This window comes from Halictus rubicundus, unplaced genomic scaffold (assembly GCF_050948215.1).
Source record: "Halictus rubicundus isolate RS-2024b unplaced genomic scaffold, iyHalRubi1_principal scaffold0122, whole genome shotgun sequence".
NCBI lineage: Eukaryota > Metazoa > Arthropoda > Insecta > Hymenoptera > Halictidae > Halictus > Halictus rubicundus.
The window spans coordinates 378,616-395,402 of NW_027488663.1; the positions used below are offsets into that span (position 1 = coordinate 378,616).

The 16,787-nt window shown below is 56.0% G+C and overlaps 2 protein-coding genes across 2 annotated transcripts; both read right to left on the reverse strand.

Moving 5' to 3' along the window:
* Positions 1-9,628: 9,628 nt before the first annotated feature.
* Positions 9,629-12,241, reverse strand: LOC143363785 (uncharacterized). Its single transcript, XM_076804316.1, has one exon. The coding sequence runs from the start codon at positions 12,239-12,241 to the stop codon at positions 9,629-9,631; it is 2,613 nt and encodes an 870-aa protein (XP_076660431.1).
* Positions 12,242-12,593: 352 nt separating this feature from the next.
* LOC143363786 (uncharacterized) lies at positions 12,594-14,824 on the reverse strand. Its single transcript, XM_076804317.1, has 2 exons — positions 12,662-14,824; positions 12,594-12,602 (listed from the first exon to the last, which is right to left on the reverse strand). The coding sequence occupies exons 1-2, from the start codon at positions 14,822-14,824 to the stop codon at positions 12,594-12,596; spliced, it is 2,172 nt and encodes a 723-aa protein (XP_076660432.1).
* Positions 14,825-16,787: the final 1,963 nt, after the last annotated feature.

Consider the following 16,787-nt stretch of genomic DNA (forward strand, 5'->3'; position numbering starts at 1 on the left):
AGGATAGGAGACGGTAGAGGATTGGATAGGATAGAGGATATTATAGGATAGAGGATAGGATAGGATGGAGGATAGGATAGGATAGAGGATAAGATAGGATAGAGGATAACATAGGGGATTGGATAGGATAGAGGATAGGAGACAATAGAGGATAGGATAGGATTAATGATAGGATAGGAAAGATTACAGGTTAGGATACAGGATACGATATTATAGAGGATAGGAGACGATAGAGGATAGGATAGGATTAATGATAGGATAGGAAAGATTACAGGATAGGATACAGGATACGATATTATAGAGGATACGATATTATAGAGGATAGGATAGGATAGAGGATAGGATAGGATAGAGGATAGGATAGGATAGAGGATAGGATAGGATAGAGGATAGGATAGGATAGAGGATAGGATAGGATATAGGATAGGATAGGATAGGATAGGATAGAGGATTGGATAGGATAGAGGATAGGATAGGATAGAGGATAGGACAGGATAGAGGATAGGATAGGATAGAGGATAGGATACGATAGAGGATAGGATAGAGAATAGGATAGGATAGAGGATAGGGGATTGGATCGGATACAGGATAGGAGACGGTAGAGGATTGGATAGGATAGAGGATATTATAGGATAGAGGATAGGATAGGATGGAGGATAGGATAGGATAGAGGATAAGATAGGATAGAGGATAACATAGGGGATTGGATAGGATAGAGGATAGGAGACAATAGAGGATAGGATAGGATTAATGATAGGATAGGAAAGATTACAGGTTAGGATACAGGATACGATATTATAGAGGATAGGATAAGATAGAGGATAGGATAGGATAGAGGATAGGATAGGATAGAGGATAGGATAGGATAGAGGATAGGATAGGATATAGGATAGGATAGGATAGGATAGGATAGGATAGAGGATAGGATAGGATAGAGGATAGGATAGGATAGAGGATAGGATAGGATAGAGGATAGGATAGGATATAGGATAGGATAGGATAGAGGATAGGATAGGATAGAGAATAGGATAGGATAGAGGAAAGGACAGGATAGAGGATAGGATAGGATAGAGGATAGGATAGGATAGAGGATAGGATAGGATAGAGGATATTATAGGATAGAGGATAGGATAGGAAAGCGGATAGGATACGGATAGAGGATAGGATAGGATAGAGGATAGGATAGAGGATAGGATAGAGGATTGGATAGGATAGAGGATATTATAGGATAGAGGATAGGATAGGATAGCGGATAGGATAGGATGGAGTATAGGATAGAATTGAGGATAGGATAGGGTTGAGGATAGGATAGGAAAGAGGACAGGATAGGATAGAGGATAGGATAAGATAGAGGATAGGATAGGATAGAGGATAGGATAGGGTAGAGGATAGGATAGGATACAGGATAGGATAGGATAGAGGATAGGATAGGACAGAGGATAGGATAGGATAGAGGATAACATCGCCGGTTGGCCGAGCAGTCAAGGTGTCAGACTACAGTGCGGAAACGCTGCGGTGCGGTTCGAATCCCGTCGAGGGTAAAGTTTTCCCCGGGTAGGGCTCGTCGGGGACGCCCATCATGGATCTGGCCCTCGGCGGCCGCGCCGAGAGGAGTCAGAAGAGGAGGGTTGGTGACCTCATCGAGCTGGGTGGGAGGATGCCGACAGCGCAGCTAGTAGGGGAGGTGGAGGAGGCGATGTTGAGGGTGGAGAGAGTCTCCACCGTCTCAAAGGGCCTCAAGGGGGACCTGGCTAAAGACTTGCGGGATTGTTCTGCAGTCGCCAGGGCCCACTGCACCACCTTGATGCAGCGGTGCTTTACCGGGATGGCGTGGCAGGGGAGCCAGGAGGTGGCCCGTCTCCGCGAGCAGAACGCGGCCCTCGCGAAAGAGGCGGGTGACCTCCGGTCGAGGCTCCGGTCAATGGAGGCCGGGCGGCGGGCGAACACCGACAGCGGTCGCCGGGCGGGACATGCGCCAATAGGGGAAGCGCCCCCCGCCTCCTCGACAGCGGGGGTCCGTACGCGGGGGACGGAGGCGATGGGCTCGTCGGGGGAGGGAGTGGGAGTTTTGGACTCCGAAGCCCTGCTTCTCCGGGTCGGCGCGCTGATAACGGCCAGGAACCGGGAGCTAGAGGCCCGGATGGAGGAGCGGTTCCGGACGATTCTGGCCGGGTTGGCCCCGGCCCTCCGGGCGGAGGGTAAATCGGCGCGCGAGGCGACGCCGGTGGCTTCTCTGCCGGCGACGTCTGTCACCAAGGGGACTGGACCGGTGGTCGTGTCCAACGTGAGGGTGGTGCCCCCCGTTGTCATTCCGCCACCGGTCGTCCCGGCCTCGTGGATGGAGGTGACGAGCAAGGCGGCGAAGAGGGCCAAGAAGAAGATGGCCGCGGAGGAGGCTGCGGCGAGAGCAGTCGCGGCCGAGGCAGCTGCCGCCGCTTCACGGCTGCAGGCTGCGAGGGAGCCGAGGGCGGCGGGCGGCGCACGAGTGCAGGGCGGCGCGAGCGCGGCGAAGCCCGCCGCCGGGAGGGACGGTGGCCTGGGACGCACCCCCAGAACCGGAGCAGTGGCCATCACCATCCCCGAGAGCTGCAAGCTCACTTATTCGGAGGTGATGGCCAGGGCAAAAGAGAGGGTGGACCTCAAGTCTATCGGGATCGAGTCGGGGGTGCTTCCCAGGCGGTCGAAAACCGGCGGGATCCTCCTGGAGGTCAGGGGCACGGGGTGCCAGGAGAAGGCACGGGCCCTCTCCGGGAGGATCGCCGAGGCGCTTGGGGGGACCGGGGTTAAGGTCTCCCAGGCGGTCAAGCGCGGCGAGGTGCGCGTGGCGGGCCTGGACGACTCGGTGTCGTCCGGGGACGTAGCGGTGGCGCTGGCGGCGGCGGGGGGGTGTTCCGCGGCGGAGTTCCGGGTCGGCGAGATCCGCAGACCCGCCTCGGAGCAGGCGCTGGGCTCCTGTTGGGCCCAGGGCCCCCTCGCGGCCGTCAAGAAAGTGGTGGCGGGAGGCCGGCTGCTGGTCGGCTGGTCCTCGGCCCGCGTCGAGGCGCTGAGGGAGCGGCCCCTCCAATGCTTCCGTTGCTTGGAGACGGGGCACACGCGGGCGACATGCAAGAGCGCGGTCGACAGAGGCGCGATGTGCTACCGCTGCGGGGCGGCGGAGCACCGGGCTTCGGCCTGCAAGGCCGCCCCGAGGTGTCCGCTCTGCGCGGACCTGGGGAGACCATCGGGCCATAGATTCGGGGCCAAAGCGTGTGCCCCGGCTCCCAAGAGGGGCCGCGCGGCGACGAAAGAGAAGGGCGCGTCTGGGGCTGCATCCGCGCAGCGGCCGCAGACGGCGCCGGGGGCCCGGCCCTCCCAGGGAGGGGACTCTGCAGAGCCCATGTTAGAGTAGGTACTTTTAATCCTACTCCGGTTCTGCAGGCGAACCTCAACCACTCGCGCGCTGCACAGGACCTGTTTGTCCAAGCCGTGCGCGAGTGGGGGGCTGGGCTGGCAGTTGCGGCGGAGCCGTACGCAATCCCCGAACACCCCTTCTGGGTGGGGGACGAGATCGGCTCCGTAGTAATAGTGGCGGGAAGCCGCCCCGGGTCCCCGTCGGTCTCCCTTCTGGAGCGGGGCGAGGGATTCGTGGCGGTGCAATGGGGGGACATCGCGGTTGTCGGGATCTACATCTCGCCGAGCTGTGGCCTCGATCAATTTCGGGGGTTCCTGGGTGGGCTGAACAGCTGCATCGCGCGGTGCAGCGCCCGCCCGGTTCTCGTTTTGGGAGACTTCAATGCCCACGCGGTATCGTGGGGGAGTCCCAGGACGACCACTAGGGGTAGCGAGGTGTTAACCTGGGCGGCCGGCCTGGATCTCCGGTTGATTAACCGGGGATCCACGCCGACGTGCGTGCGTCCGCAGGTGGTCTCGATTGTCGACCTGACATGGGGGACTCCCTCGGCCGTGCGCCGGGTGTCGGGATGGAGGGTGGCCGAGGAGATAGAGATTGCGTCAGACCATACGCCCATCGTCATGGACGTGTGGCCCACCCTCCACGCGCGGGATTCCCGGCCGGGCCGGGGGGACCGACGGCCGCGATGGGCCTTGAAGCGGCTGGACGCGGACGCGTTCGGGGCCGCGGTAGCCGCGGCGACATGGACGGGGCCGGCCCTGTCCGAGCTGGCGCCTGCGCAAGGGGCGAGGCGGCTGCGGGAGGTAATGACGGCGGTGTGCGACACCGCCATGCCCCGCAGCCGGTTCGCCCCCAGGAGGGCGGCGTACTGGTGGTCCGCCGGCATTGCGGAGCTCCGGCGTGCCTGCAATGCCGCGCGGCGTCGGTACGGCCGAGCGCGTAGGAGGCGCGACGACGAGGAGGCGACGGCGAGGCTCGGCGGGGAGTACCGAGCCGCGCTCGGGGTTCTCCGCAGGGCTATCGCGCGGGCCAAGGCCGACGCGTGGTCGGAGCTCGTCGGCATGGTGGACTCCGATCCATGGGGGCGCCCGTACAAGCTTGTCATGAACAAGCTGCGCGCGTGGGCGCCTCCGGTGACGGAGTCGATGGACCCCCACCTGCTCGAGGGAGTGGTGGCGTCCCTCTTCCCGCGAGAGGGGGGACAACTGCGCCGCTCCCATTGGGAACAGGAGCCTCTCTCCTGGTCCGCAGAGTGGGAGGTGTCGGCCGGCGAGCTGGGTGAGGCGATGGCCAGGGCGCGGCGGGTGGGCCGCAAGGCCCCGGGCCCGGACGGGGTGCCGGGCCGCGCGTTGGTCTTGGCCCTGGAGGGGGGACTCGCCGCCGAACTCCGGCAGCTGTATAACGGCTGTCTGAGGGAGGGGGTGTTCCCCACGGAGTGGAAGTCGGGCAGGTTGGTCCTCCTTCCGAAGGGGGGCAAGTCCCGGGACTCGCCCTCAGGGTACCGGCCAATTTGTCTGCTGGACGAGGCGGGGAAGTTGTTCGAGCGCGTACTCGTTGGACGCCTCGTCCGGCACCTGTCGGCGGGAGGGGTCCCCGATCTGAGCGGGGTTCAATTCGGCTTCCGGGAGGGTCTCTCCACCGTCGACGCTATTCGGCGGGTGAGGGCTCTCTCGGAGGCCTGTACGAGGGGGGGCGGTGTTGCGTTGGCGATATCCTTGGATATCGCTAACGCGTTCAAAACCGTCCCCTGGGATCGGATAATGGAGGCCCTGGTCTTCCACCGGGTGCCTCTGTATCTCAGAAGGGTGATCGGGAGCTATCTCTCCGACAGGGGTATAGAGTATCCCGGCCGGTACGGGATGGTGCGCAGGGGCGTCGTGCGCGGGGTTCCGCAGGGCTCGGTGTTGGGCCCGTTGCTGTGGAATCTTGCGTACGATCGCGTCCTGCGGGAGGAGATGCCTCCCGGGGTCAGCCTGACGTGTTACGCCGACGACACGCTGGTATTGGCCACCGGGAGGTATGCGAAGGAGGCCATCTGCCTGGCGGAGCGCGGCGCGTGGCGCGCGGTGCGCGCGATCCGGTCGCTGGGCCTAGAGGTGTCCGTCGAGAAAACCAGGGCCATGTGGTTTCTCCGCTCGGCCCGGTTGGCGGCGCCTCCCCAGTGCTGGATCTGCGTGGGGGAGGGGATGGTCAAGGTCGGGTCCCAGATGCGGTACCTGGGACTCGAGCTTGACGGCCGGTGGCGTTTTGACCGCCACCTTGAGTCGCTGGCGCCCCGGGCGGAGAGGGCGACCGCTGCGCTCGGTCGCCTTCTCCCGAATCTCGGGGGACCCTGTGGACGGGTGCGTCGTCTGTTCGCGGTGGTGGTGCGAGTTTTGGTCCTGTACGGAGCCCCTGTATGGGCGCGCGATGTCTTGGCTAGGGGGCGCAGTGGCGGCACACGGTCGCTGCTGCGTCGCATCGAGCGCAGGCTGGCCATAGGCATCGTGCGGGGGTACAGCACCATTTCATACGCGACGGCGATGGTGATGTCGGGGCTGATCCCCCTCGAGCTGGAGGCCCGCGTGTTGGCGGATGTGCATACGCACTCCAGGGAACTCCGGCTCCGGGGGGTGGCCCCGGATCAGGCGCGGCTCATGGTGGATGAGCTCAGGCGACATGCTCGGCGGCACGCAGCCCGGGAGTGGCGCGATAGCCTTCCCGGGACGAGGGAGGGCGAGAGGCAGGCCGTTCGGGCCATCCTCCCGGTGTTCGATCAATGGAACAGGGGATGGATGGGGCATAGGGTCTCCTACCGTGTGACGCAGGTGATGAGCGGGCACGGGTGCTTCGGCGACTACCTGTGTCGCATCGGGAGGGAGACCGAGGAGGCGTGTCACCACTGCGGCGAGCCGCGGGACACGGCGCAACACACTCTGGAGGAGTGTCCGGCATGGGGGGGAGAGCGCCGTGCCCTGCGGCGCGCGGTGGGCCACGACCTCTCGCTCCCGGCTGTCGTCGCTGCGGCAGCCGGTGGCGAGGAGGTGTGGAGGGGGTTCGCTTCCTTCTGCGAGCGGGTTATGCTGCGGAAGGAGGCTGCGGAACGGGATCGGGAGCGTAATCACGATCCCGGCCGAAGGGGGGGGGGGCGGCGCAGGGTACGCCCCGGGGGCGTACCCCCGTTGCGACGCCTCTGACGCGAGCGGGGACGCCCTCGATGATCTCGAGGCGGGGGATCGGATATCCCCTTACACTCGGTCACCAACGGCGTCCCCGGAGGCCGCCGGGCATCTCGGGCGGGGGCTCGGATGCTCATCGGGCGGCCTAACAGGGGGGGAAGGCGCCACGTCGTCCGTTGCGTGGTGCCTTCGGATAGAGTAGGTACGGGAGGGGGCCGCGTCCCCCCCCTGGGTGGTATGCTAAGGCGGGGGCACACCGGATTGACATGCGCGCGCAGAGCACGGGTGCCCCCAGGAGTCTAGGGACGGACGGGGAGGAGTTAGTGGGTATACTCGGCGTTGCACCAACCAGCCGAGGAGTCCCACATAACCCGGACCACCCCCCCGGGGGGGGGGGGGGTTCGGGTATCCGTAACGAGATTACCTCCTCGAAAAAAAAAAAATAGGATAGGATAGAGGATAGGATAGGATAGAGGATAGGATAGGATAGAGGATAGGATAGGATATAGGATAGGATAGGATAGGATAGGATAGGATAGGATAGGATAGGATAGGATAGGATAGGATAGAGGATAGGATAGGATAGAGGATAGGATAGGATAGAGGATAGGATAGGATAGAGGATAGGATAGGATAGAGGATAGGATAGGATAGAGGATAGGATAGGACAGAGGATAGGATAGGATACAGGATACGATATTATAGAGGATACGATATTATAGAGGATAGGATAGGATAGAGGATAGGATAGGATAAAGGATAGGATAGGATAGAGGATAGGATAGAGGATAGGATAGAGGATTGGATAGGATAGAGGATATTATAGGATAGAGAATAGGATAGGATAGAGGATATTATAGGATAGAGTATAGAATAGGATGGAGGATAGGATAGGATAGAGGATAGGATAGGATAGAGGATAGGATAGGATAGAGGATAGGATAGGATAGCGGATAGTATAGTATGGAGTATACGATAGAATTGAGGATAGGATAGGGTTGAGGATAGGATAGGATAGAGGATAGGAGAAGATAGAGGATATAATAGGATAGGATTGAGGATAGGATAGGATAGAGGATAGGATAGGATAGAGGATAGGATAGAGGATTGGATAGGATAGAGGATAGGATACGTTAGAAGATAGGATACGATAGAGGATAGGATATGATAGAGGATAGGATAGGATATGAGATTGAATAGGATAGAGGATAGGATAGGATAGAGGATAGAATAGGATTGAGGAGAGGATAGGATAGAGGATAGGATAAGATTGAGGAGAGGATAGGATAGAGGATAGGATAGGGTAGAGGATAGGATAGGATAGAGTATAGCATTGGATTGAGGATAGGATAGGATAGAGGATAGAATAGGATAGAGTATAGGATAGGATAGAGGATAAGGTAGGATAGAGGATAGGATAGGATAGAGGATAGGATAGGATAGAGGATTGGATAGGGTAGAGAAGGATAGGATAGGGGATTGGATAGGATGGAGGATCGGACAGGATGGAGGATAGGATAGGATAGGATTGAGTATAGGATAGGATAGAGGATAGGAGAGGATAGAGGATAGGATAGAGGATTGGATAGGATAGAGGATAGGATACGATAGAAGATAGGATACGATAGAGGATAGGATATGACAGAGGATAGGATAGGATTGAGGATAGGACAGGATAGAGGATAGGATAGGATAGAGGATAGGATAGGATAGAGGATAGGATAGGATAGAGGATAGGATAGGACAGAGGATAGGATAGGATACAGGATACGATATTATAGAGAATACGATATTATAGAGGATAGGATAGGATAGAGGATAGGATAGGATAAAGGATAGGATAGGATAGAGGATAGGATAGAGGATTGGATGGGATGGAGGATATTATAGGATAGAGGATAGGATAGGATAGCGGATAGGATACGGATAGAGGATAGGATAGGATAGAGGATAGGATAGAGGATAGGATAGAGAATTGGATAGGATAGAGGATATTATAGGATAGAGGATAGGATAGGATAGCGGATAGGATAGGATGGAGTATAGGATAGAATTGAGGATAGGATAGGGTTGAGGATAGGATAGGAAAGAGGACAGGATAGGATAGAGGATAGGATAGGATAGAGGATAGGATAGGATAGGATTGAGGATAGGATAGGATAGAGGATAGGATAGGGTAGAGGATAGGATAGAGGATTGGATAGGATAGAGGATAGGATACGATAGAAGATAGTTTGGGAATGGGTGGCTGGGACAGCCTTATCGGAAGGCTTGGAAATTCGAGGCGGATGGTCGGAAACGGATAGGGCGAAAACTCCGAGCGCCGGGACTATGCGAACATGGAAAATCGGATCGAGCACGTGGTCGGTCGATAAGAAAAGAATGCACTGTACGTTGTCACACTTGTAATTGGAAATAAAGGTTCACACTTGATTGTTAAACCCTGCGTACACGATATACGTTGTGTGAGTTATCCGGTACGCGCGGTACTTTTCGAAATCACGGCTTAAAGGAACGGTTTTGTATCACGTGCGATCGCTAAGACGGTTCGCCGAAAAAGAAGGCCGATTCCGGGAATCGCTCGCGGATGTCGTCACTCGCGAGTGCGACGATTGGCTAGTGTGCCGTGGGCTTATTCGCAGAGACGGACGTGCTCGGGAGCTAATTAGCGCTACGCCTGAGCGCGCGCGGTTTTGAATCGTACAAAGTCGCGGGATCGGCCCGCTGCCCGTGTTGCTCGGAGCAACTCGTCACCGATTCCCGAACACGCCGCCCCCCCCCGTTGAACGGGTGCGTTCAACACGGGATTGCCGTGGCGCAAGCGCGTTACAATTTTCGCACGTACGTGCTTCATCGGCGGACGGAACGAGTGATCGGCAGATTCGGCTGATGTCGGTAATGTTCGCGTGTGGTCGGTCGCCCGCTGTCACACGCCGAACTGCGTAATTTGGCTGACAATCGGTGTCGTTGTTCGAATGTCACGTACAGGTAAGTGACTAATGTACTATATACAACTTAAAGCTAATTAAATCTAACTTAGAGCTACGCGGTATGTACAATTATACAGGGGGACGTGGCTTTACGTGCTAATGGACGCGTCGCTCGCCTCGTTTATCGCGACCGGGAGGAAACAGAGTTTCGCGATCGGGCGTTTGAATTCAGCCTGGGCTGTTTTTACGGTGACGACTCGAACGAGCCCATCATCGCCCGGATGGCACGCGACGATACGGCCCAGTGCCCACGTGCACGGAGGAGTGTTGGTGTTCCGGAGCAGGACTATCTGGCCGACTTTGGTTAGGTTTTGCCTTGTTTTCCACTTTGGACGCTGGAGGAGTGTCTGCACGTAGTCGGTCATCCAGGCTCTCCAGAAGGTCTCCGTGAGTCGTTGGATGAGTTGCCATCGGGACAGCCGATTCTCCGCCAGGTGCAGGACACTGGGTTCCGGACTCGCGACGAGGGCGGCACCGATTAAGAAATGCCCCGGTGTCAGGACGGAATAGTCGTCGAGGCATTCGGACGTCGGAGCGATCGGGCGGGAATTGAGGCACGCTTCGGCGCGGCAGAGGAACGTCGACAACTCCTCGAAGGTAAGCGTGTGCGCACCGATACACCGTTTTAGGTGGTGCTTGACACTTTTGACCGCTGCCTCCCACAGTCCTCCAAAGTGAGGGGCTGTGGGGGGTAGAAAGTGCCAAGTTACCCCGTCGATAGCGAGTTTATTGTGGACGTCGGGGTCGCGAGTGGCGGCGCGGTACGCTGTCGTTAGTTCGCGATTCGCCCCGTGGAAGGTTGTGCCGTTATCGGAGGACATAGAGCGCGGGAGGCCTCTTCGGGAGACAAACCGATGATAGGCGGCGAGAAACGCTGCTGATGTGTAATCGGAGACAACTTCTAAATGAATTGCCTTCGTGGTGAGGCATATGAATACGGCGATGTACGCCTTCTGTGACTTGTGTCCCCTTCCACGAGCGGTTCGAACCTGAATCGGACCTGCATAGTCGACGCCGGTGTGAGTGAATGCTCTTTCAGCTTTAGTGACGCGTGAGGCTGGCAGATCCCCCATGAGCTGGTGAGGAATAGCAGCCCGCTCCCGGGTGCATGGAACGCACCGGTGCAGCACAGCTCGGACTGTTGCACGTGCTCGCAGAATCCAGTATTCATGTCGGAGGCACGCGAGTGTGAGCTGAGGTCCCGCATGAAGGTTCGTGAGATGGGTATGGTGTATGAGGAGTGACAGGAGAGGATGGGAGCGAAGGATGATCGGTTCGTTTTCGATTTCAGGCTGCGCCTTCGACAGCCGTCCTTTGGCTCGGATGAGCCCGTCCGAATCGAGGTACGGGTTCAAGGATGATAATGGACTTTGTTTGGGAACGGTTCCGTGAGCGGCGAGCGTACGCAGCTCCTGAGGAAATGTATCGGCTTGGATTTGCTTGAGCCAGTGGCGTTTTGCTTCTGCGACTTCGTCCGGGAGGAGGGCCGTCGTTGTGCAGCCGCGAGGTTGCGACCGCAGCCTCTTGATGAAGCGCTGCACATACGCGGTCACCCGGATCAGCTTCGGCCACGACGAGTAGCGTGAAGCCAAGTTGACCTTGTCGGGAACTGAGACCATGCTGGCGATGGAGACAGGTCGCGCTTCGCATTCTGTGTGCGAAGTGGAGTCGAAGGTGCGAGTCGGCCAAGCCTCAGAAGGTTTTTCAAGCCAGGTTGGCCCGTGCCACCAGAGTGGGTGACTCTGCAATTCGCGTGGAGATATGCCTCTTGAGGCACAATCGGCAGGATTGTCCTGCGTTGGGACATGATGCCAGAGCACGTCAGGAAGAGACGCCTGGATTTTTGCGACTCGGTTGGCGACAAAGGTCTTCCATTTCGCCGGAGATTGGCTGAGCCAGGTGTGGACGATGCTCGAGTCGGTCCAGCAGTGGGTGTCGCACTGTTCGTACCGTAACGATGAGCGAACGAAGGCGACGAGACTGGCGAGTAGGAGCGCGGCGCTCAGTTCAAGGCGAGGCACGCTAATGGTTTTCACGGGGGCCACCCGTGATTTCGCTAGAAGGAGTTCGATTTCTACTCGGCCATCCTGAAGCACGCTGCGGATATAGACTGCTGCAGCGTAGGCCGTCGAGGAGGCGTCGGCGAAGCCGTGAAGACTTCGCCTTCGGACCGAGCCCGACGCTATGGGACGAGGGATCTGGATCGCCTCAAGGCCCGGAAGGTTACCGAGATAAGTTTGCCATTCGTGACGAAGCCTGTCGGGAATAGGTTCGTCCCAATCGCACCGTGCCGCCCACAACCGCTGCATTATCAGCTTGGCCGTGACAACGACCGGGGCGATCCAGCCTAGCGGGTCGAATAGACGTGCCAGGGCTGACAGGACCGCTCTCTTTGTGTTGGTTGGCTCTGTGGAGTGGTGGAGCCGAATCTGGAATCGGTCTAGCGCGGGGATCCACGCTATCCCGAGTATTGGGATCGTGTCTGCGGTGGTAATCGATTTGGTCGATGCGAGTCCGTGATCCGCTGGGTCAATGTCCTCGAGCAGGGACGATGTGTTGCTCGCCCACTTACGGAGTCGAAACCCGCCTGCTTGGAGCAGCGCGATCAGCTGATCGCGAGTTCGTCGCAGGAGCTCCGGGCTGTCGGCACCAAATAGACAGTCGTCGACGTAGGTTTGGTCTTGCAGGACCGGAACGGCCATGGGGAATCGCTGCCCTTCGTCGACAGCAAGCTGCTGGATGACTCGCAGCGCTTGGAAGGGAGCTGAGGATGTCCCGTAAGTAACGGTTCGGAGTTGGTACTCCTTAATCGGTTCGGTTGGCGAAGGGCGCCACAGGATTCGCTGATAGTTGAGATCGTGCTCATGGACTTTAATTTGGCGGTACATTTTAGCGATGTCGGCCGCGTAGACGAACCTAGACTGCCTCCAGCGAAGCAGGATGGCAATCAAGTCGCCTTGGAGCTTTGGACCCGGTAGAAGGTGGTCGTTCAGAGACTGGCCATTAGTGGTACGACAGGACGCGTTGAAGACCACGCGGAGGCTCGTCGTGGAGCTACTCTCTCTGAACACCGCGTGGTGCGGAATATAGTACGCTTGAGCGGAGGAGTGGATTGGTGCTACCGGGGTTTGCCGCATGTGACCGAGGACTTCGTACTCACGCAGGAAGTCCTGATACAGGGCCGCATGGGCAGGGTTGGAGCGCAGGCGTTGTTCGACACGCTGCAAGCTCCGAAGAGCGGCGAGGCGGGAGTCGCCTAATTCGAGAGGTGGCTCATGACGAAATGGTAGGCGGACGACGTAGCGTCCATCTGGATCACGGGTATGTGTTTCACGAAAGTGGTTCTCGCATTGTTCGTCGTCCTTCGTAAGGAACCTACAGGTGGAGATTTCCTCGATTTCCCAGAACCTTCTGAGGGCTTGGTCGAGCTGCTCAACGTTGGCGCAGTGATGGACACCGATGGACGATAGGGTTGGAGAGGATGCAACGGGACCGGATAGGATCCACCCGAGAGTGGTATTCTGGGCAACCGGAGTTGCAGGTAAGCCCCTTCGTATGCCTCCGACTATGACCTGGCTATATAAGTCGGCCCCGATGATGAGGTCGATCGGCTCCGAGCTCATGGGGTTTCTGTCGGCCAGCTCCAGGTCTGAAAGGTGAGACCAATTAATATCGGTTCGTTTTTTAGGTGGCACGTAACTCGTGAGCGTTTTTAATATCACCGCCGTCGTCGAGTATGCAGGTTGATCCTTCCTCGCTGGAGAAACGGTGATTCGAACCGTGGAGTTTGCGACTGATTGCGTTTCGCCGATACCGGTGACTCGAATTAGTGTCCGCGTTCGGTGGAGGCGCAGCAACTGAGCGGTCCGTTCCGAGATTAATGTCGCCGCGGAGCCCTGGTCCAGGAGCGCACGGACGGTGGTACGCCGACCGTGTGGTGAATGTACCTGTACATGGGCAGTCGATAAAAGCACGCCGTAACGAGTTGGCGAGTCGGAGACCAGATTGGCGCTGATCGTGGGCTCGTTATCGGACGCGACGGCCGGATTCGGGTTTGCGACGCGCTGATCATCGGAGGCGCGTGGAAAATGTAAGAGCGTGTGATGCCGCTGCTTGCATTCCTTACAGTGGTGTTGGCTCGTGCATTGCGCGCTCGCGTGTTTAGCCGAGAAACAATTGATACAGCGTCGCTGTGTTTTGATGATATTGTAACGGTCGGACGGCGATTGAGCGACGAACGTCGGGCACCGGTAAATAAGGTGGTTCTGTCGACAAACAGAACAGGTCGCGGTGGAGACAGCGGTCGCGTGCGTAGCGAGTGATTTTGTTTTCGGTCGTTTCACGATTACGGTGTCGGTTGGACCTCCAATTTGAATCGGCGCCATGGCTTCGAGCGCTCGCGATCGCGACTCGAGGAACGTGTCGAATTCGGCATACGTTGGAAACTCGTTCGCGTTTTCTAATTTGAGTTCCCACGCTTTCCGCGACGATCGGTCTAGCTTTTGAACGCCGAGGAAAACAATAATATCGCTCCATTGATCAACGGGACGTTTTAGATTTCTGAGCGCTTGTGTAGAAACGTTGATTCGGTCGCGTAGGTCACGTAATTCTCGCGACGATTCGGAATTTACTTGTGGGAGCGAAAACAACGTGGTAAGGTGCGTCGTGATTAAGCGGCGTTTATTTTCGTATCGCGACGTAATGAGCTCCCACGCGACGGCGAAGTTCTGGTCGGTGATTGGTAGGTGAGCGATCGCGTTACTCGCTTCGCCCTTTAACGACGAGCACAGGAAATGTAATCGGTCAACGTTCGCGAGGGAGGGTTCATCGATGACCATTGAGGAAAAACGGTCGCGAAAGCTTTCCCAAGCCTCGAACGATCCGTCGAACGACGGCAACTGGATTTGCGGTAGACGCGCGGTCGGCCTGGACGTAGGTATTGGAGAGGTACTCACACCTTTGCTGGATGCCGGCTCGGCGGCGGTAGCGATTTTCAGTACCTCTGCCATGAAGTCCGATGCCTCCAGGTAGTTGTCCTCAGCCGCTTCAAAGACGTTGTCCGCGAAGTAGGGGTGACTCGACTTCGCCTTCGGATCAGCAGTAGCGTTGAGTCTCGCGTCGAGGTCTTGCGCTTGGTTGAAGGCTTCCTTCAGGGCGGCCATCCGGTTCTGCGTGGTTGCTGAAGTCATTTTGGCTTGACCCAGCTTCTTAAAATTGGATAGAGCCCTCTCGATGGATCTGAGAGTCTGGTTCTGCTTGTGAAGCAGCTCTTCGAACTGGCTCATGGTGACGGCAAGGGAGTCTCCGTATTAATGGCGGCGTTTCCGGCACGTGGTTCCTCGATTCCAATCCGGCTCGAAGGACCAAAATGTTTGGGAATGGGTGGCTGGGACAGCCTTATCGGAAGGCTTGGAAATTCGAGGCGGATGGTCGGAAACGGATAGGGCGAAAACTCCGAGCGCCGGGACTATGCGAACAAGGAAAATCGGATCGAGCACGTGGTCGGTCGATAAGAAAAGAATGCACTGTACGTTGTCACACTTGTAATTGGAAATAAAGGTTCACACTTGATTGTTAAACCCTGCGTACACGATATACGTTGTGTGAGTTATCCGGTACGCGCGGTACTTTTCGAAATCACGGCTTAAAGGAACGGTTTTGTATCACGTGCGATCGCTAAGACGGTTCGCCGAAAAAGAAGGCCGATTCCGGGAATCGCTCGCGGATGTCGTCACTCGCGAGTGCGACGATTGGCTAGTGTGCCGTGGGCTTATTCGCAGAGACAGACGTGCTCGGGAGCTAATTAGCGCTACGCCTGAGCGCGCGCGGTTTTGAATCGTACAAAGTCGCGGGATAGGCCCGCTGCCCGTGTTGCTCGGAGCAACTCGTCACCGATTCCCGAACAGATACGATAGAGGATAGGATATGATAGAGGATAGGATAGGATATGAGATTGAATAGGATAGAGGATAGGATAGGATAGAGGATAGGATAGGATTGAGGAGAGGATAGGATAGAGGATAGGATAAGATTGAGGAGAGGATAGGATAGAGGATAGGATAGGGTAGAGGATAGGATAGGATAGAGTATAGCATTGGATTGAGGATAGGATAGGATAGAGGATAGGATAGGATAGAGGATAGGATAGAGGATTGGATAGGATAGAGGATAGGATACGATAGAAGATAGGATACGATAGAGGATAGGATAGGATAGAGGATAGGATAGGATAGAGGATAGGATAGGATAGAGAAGAGGATAGGATAGAGGATAGGATAGGATTGAGGATAGGATAGGATTGAGGATAGGATAGGATAGAGGATAAGATAGGATAGAGGATAGGATAGGATAGAGTATAGGATTGGATAGAGGATAGGATAGAGGATTGGATAGGATAGAGGATAGGATACGATAGAGGATCGGATAGGATAGAGGATAGGATATGATAGAGTATAGGATAGGATAGAAGATAGGATAGGATAGAGGATAGGATAGGATAGAGGATAGGATAGAGGATTGGATACGATACAGGATAGGATACGATAGAGGATCGGATAGGATAGAGGATAGGATAGGATAGAGGATAGGATAGGATAGAGGATAGGATAGAGGATTGGATACTATAGAGGATAGGATACGATAGAGGATAGGATAGGATAGAGTATAGCATTGGATTGAGGCTAGGATAGGATAGAGGATAGAATAGGATAGAGTATAGGATAGGATAGATAATATGATAAGATAGAGGATAGGATAGAATAGAGGCCAGGATAGGATGGAGGATAAGATAGGATAGAGGATAGGATAGGATAGAGGATAGGATAGGATAGAGAATAGGATAGGATAGAGGATAGGTTAGGATTGAGAATAGGATAGGATTGAGGAGAGGATAGGATAGAGTATAGGAGTGGATTGAGGATAGGATAGGATAGTGGATAGGATAAGATTGAGGATGGGATAGAATAGAGTACAGGATAGGATAGAGGATAAGATAGGATAGAGGATAGGATAGGATTGAGGATAGGATAGGGTTGAGGAGAGGATAGGATAGAGGATAGGATAGGATAGAAGATAGGATAGAGGAAAGGATAGAGGATAGGATAGGACAGGATAGAGGATATTATAGGATAGAGGATAGGATTGGATTGAGGATAGGATAGGATAGAGAATAGAATAGGATAGAGGATAGGATAGGATTGAGGAGAGGATATGATAGAGGATAGGATAGGATAGGATAGAGGATATTAT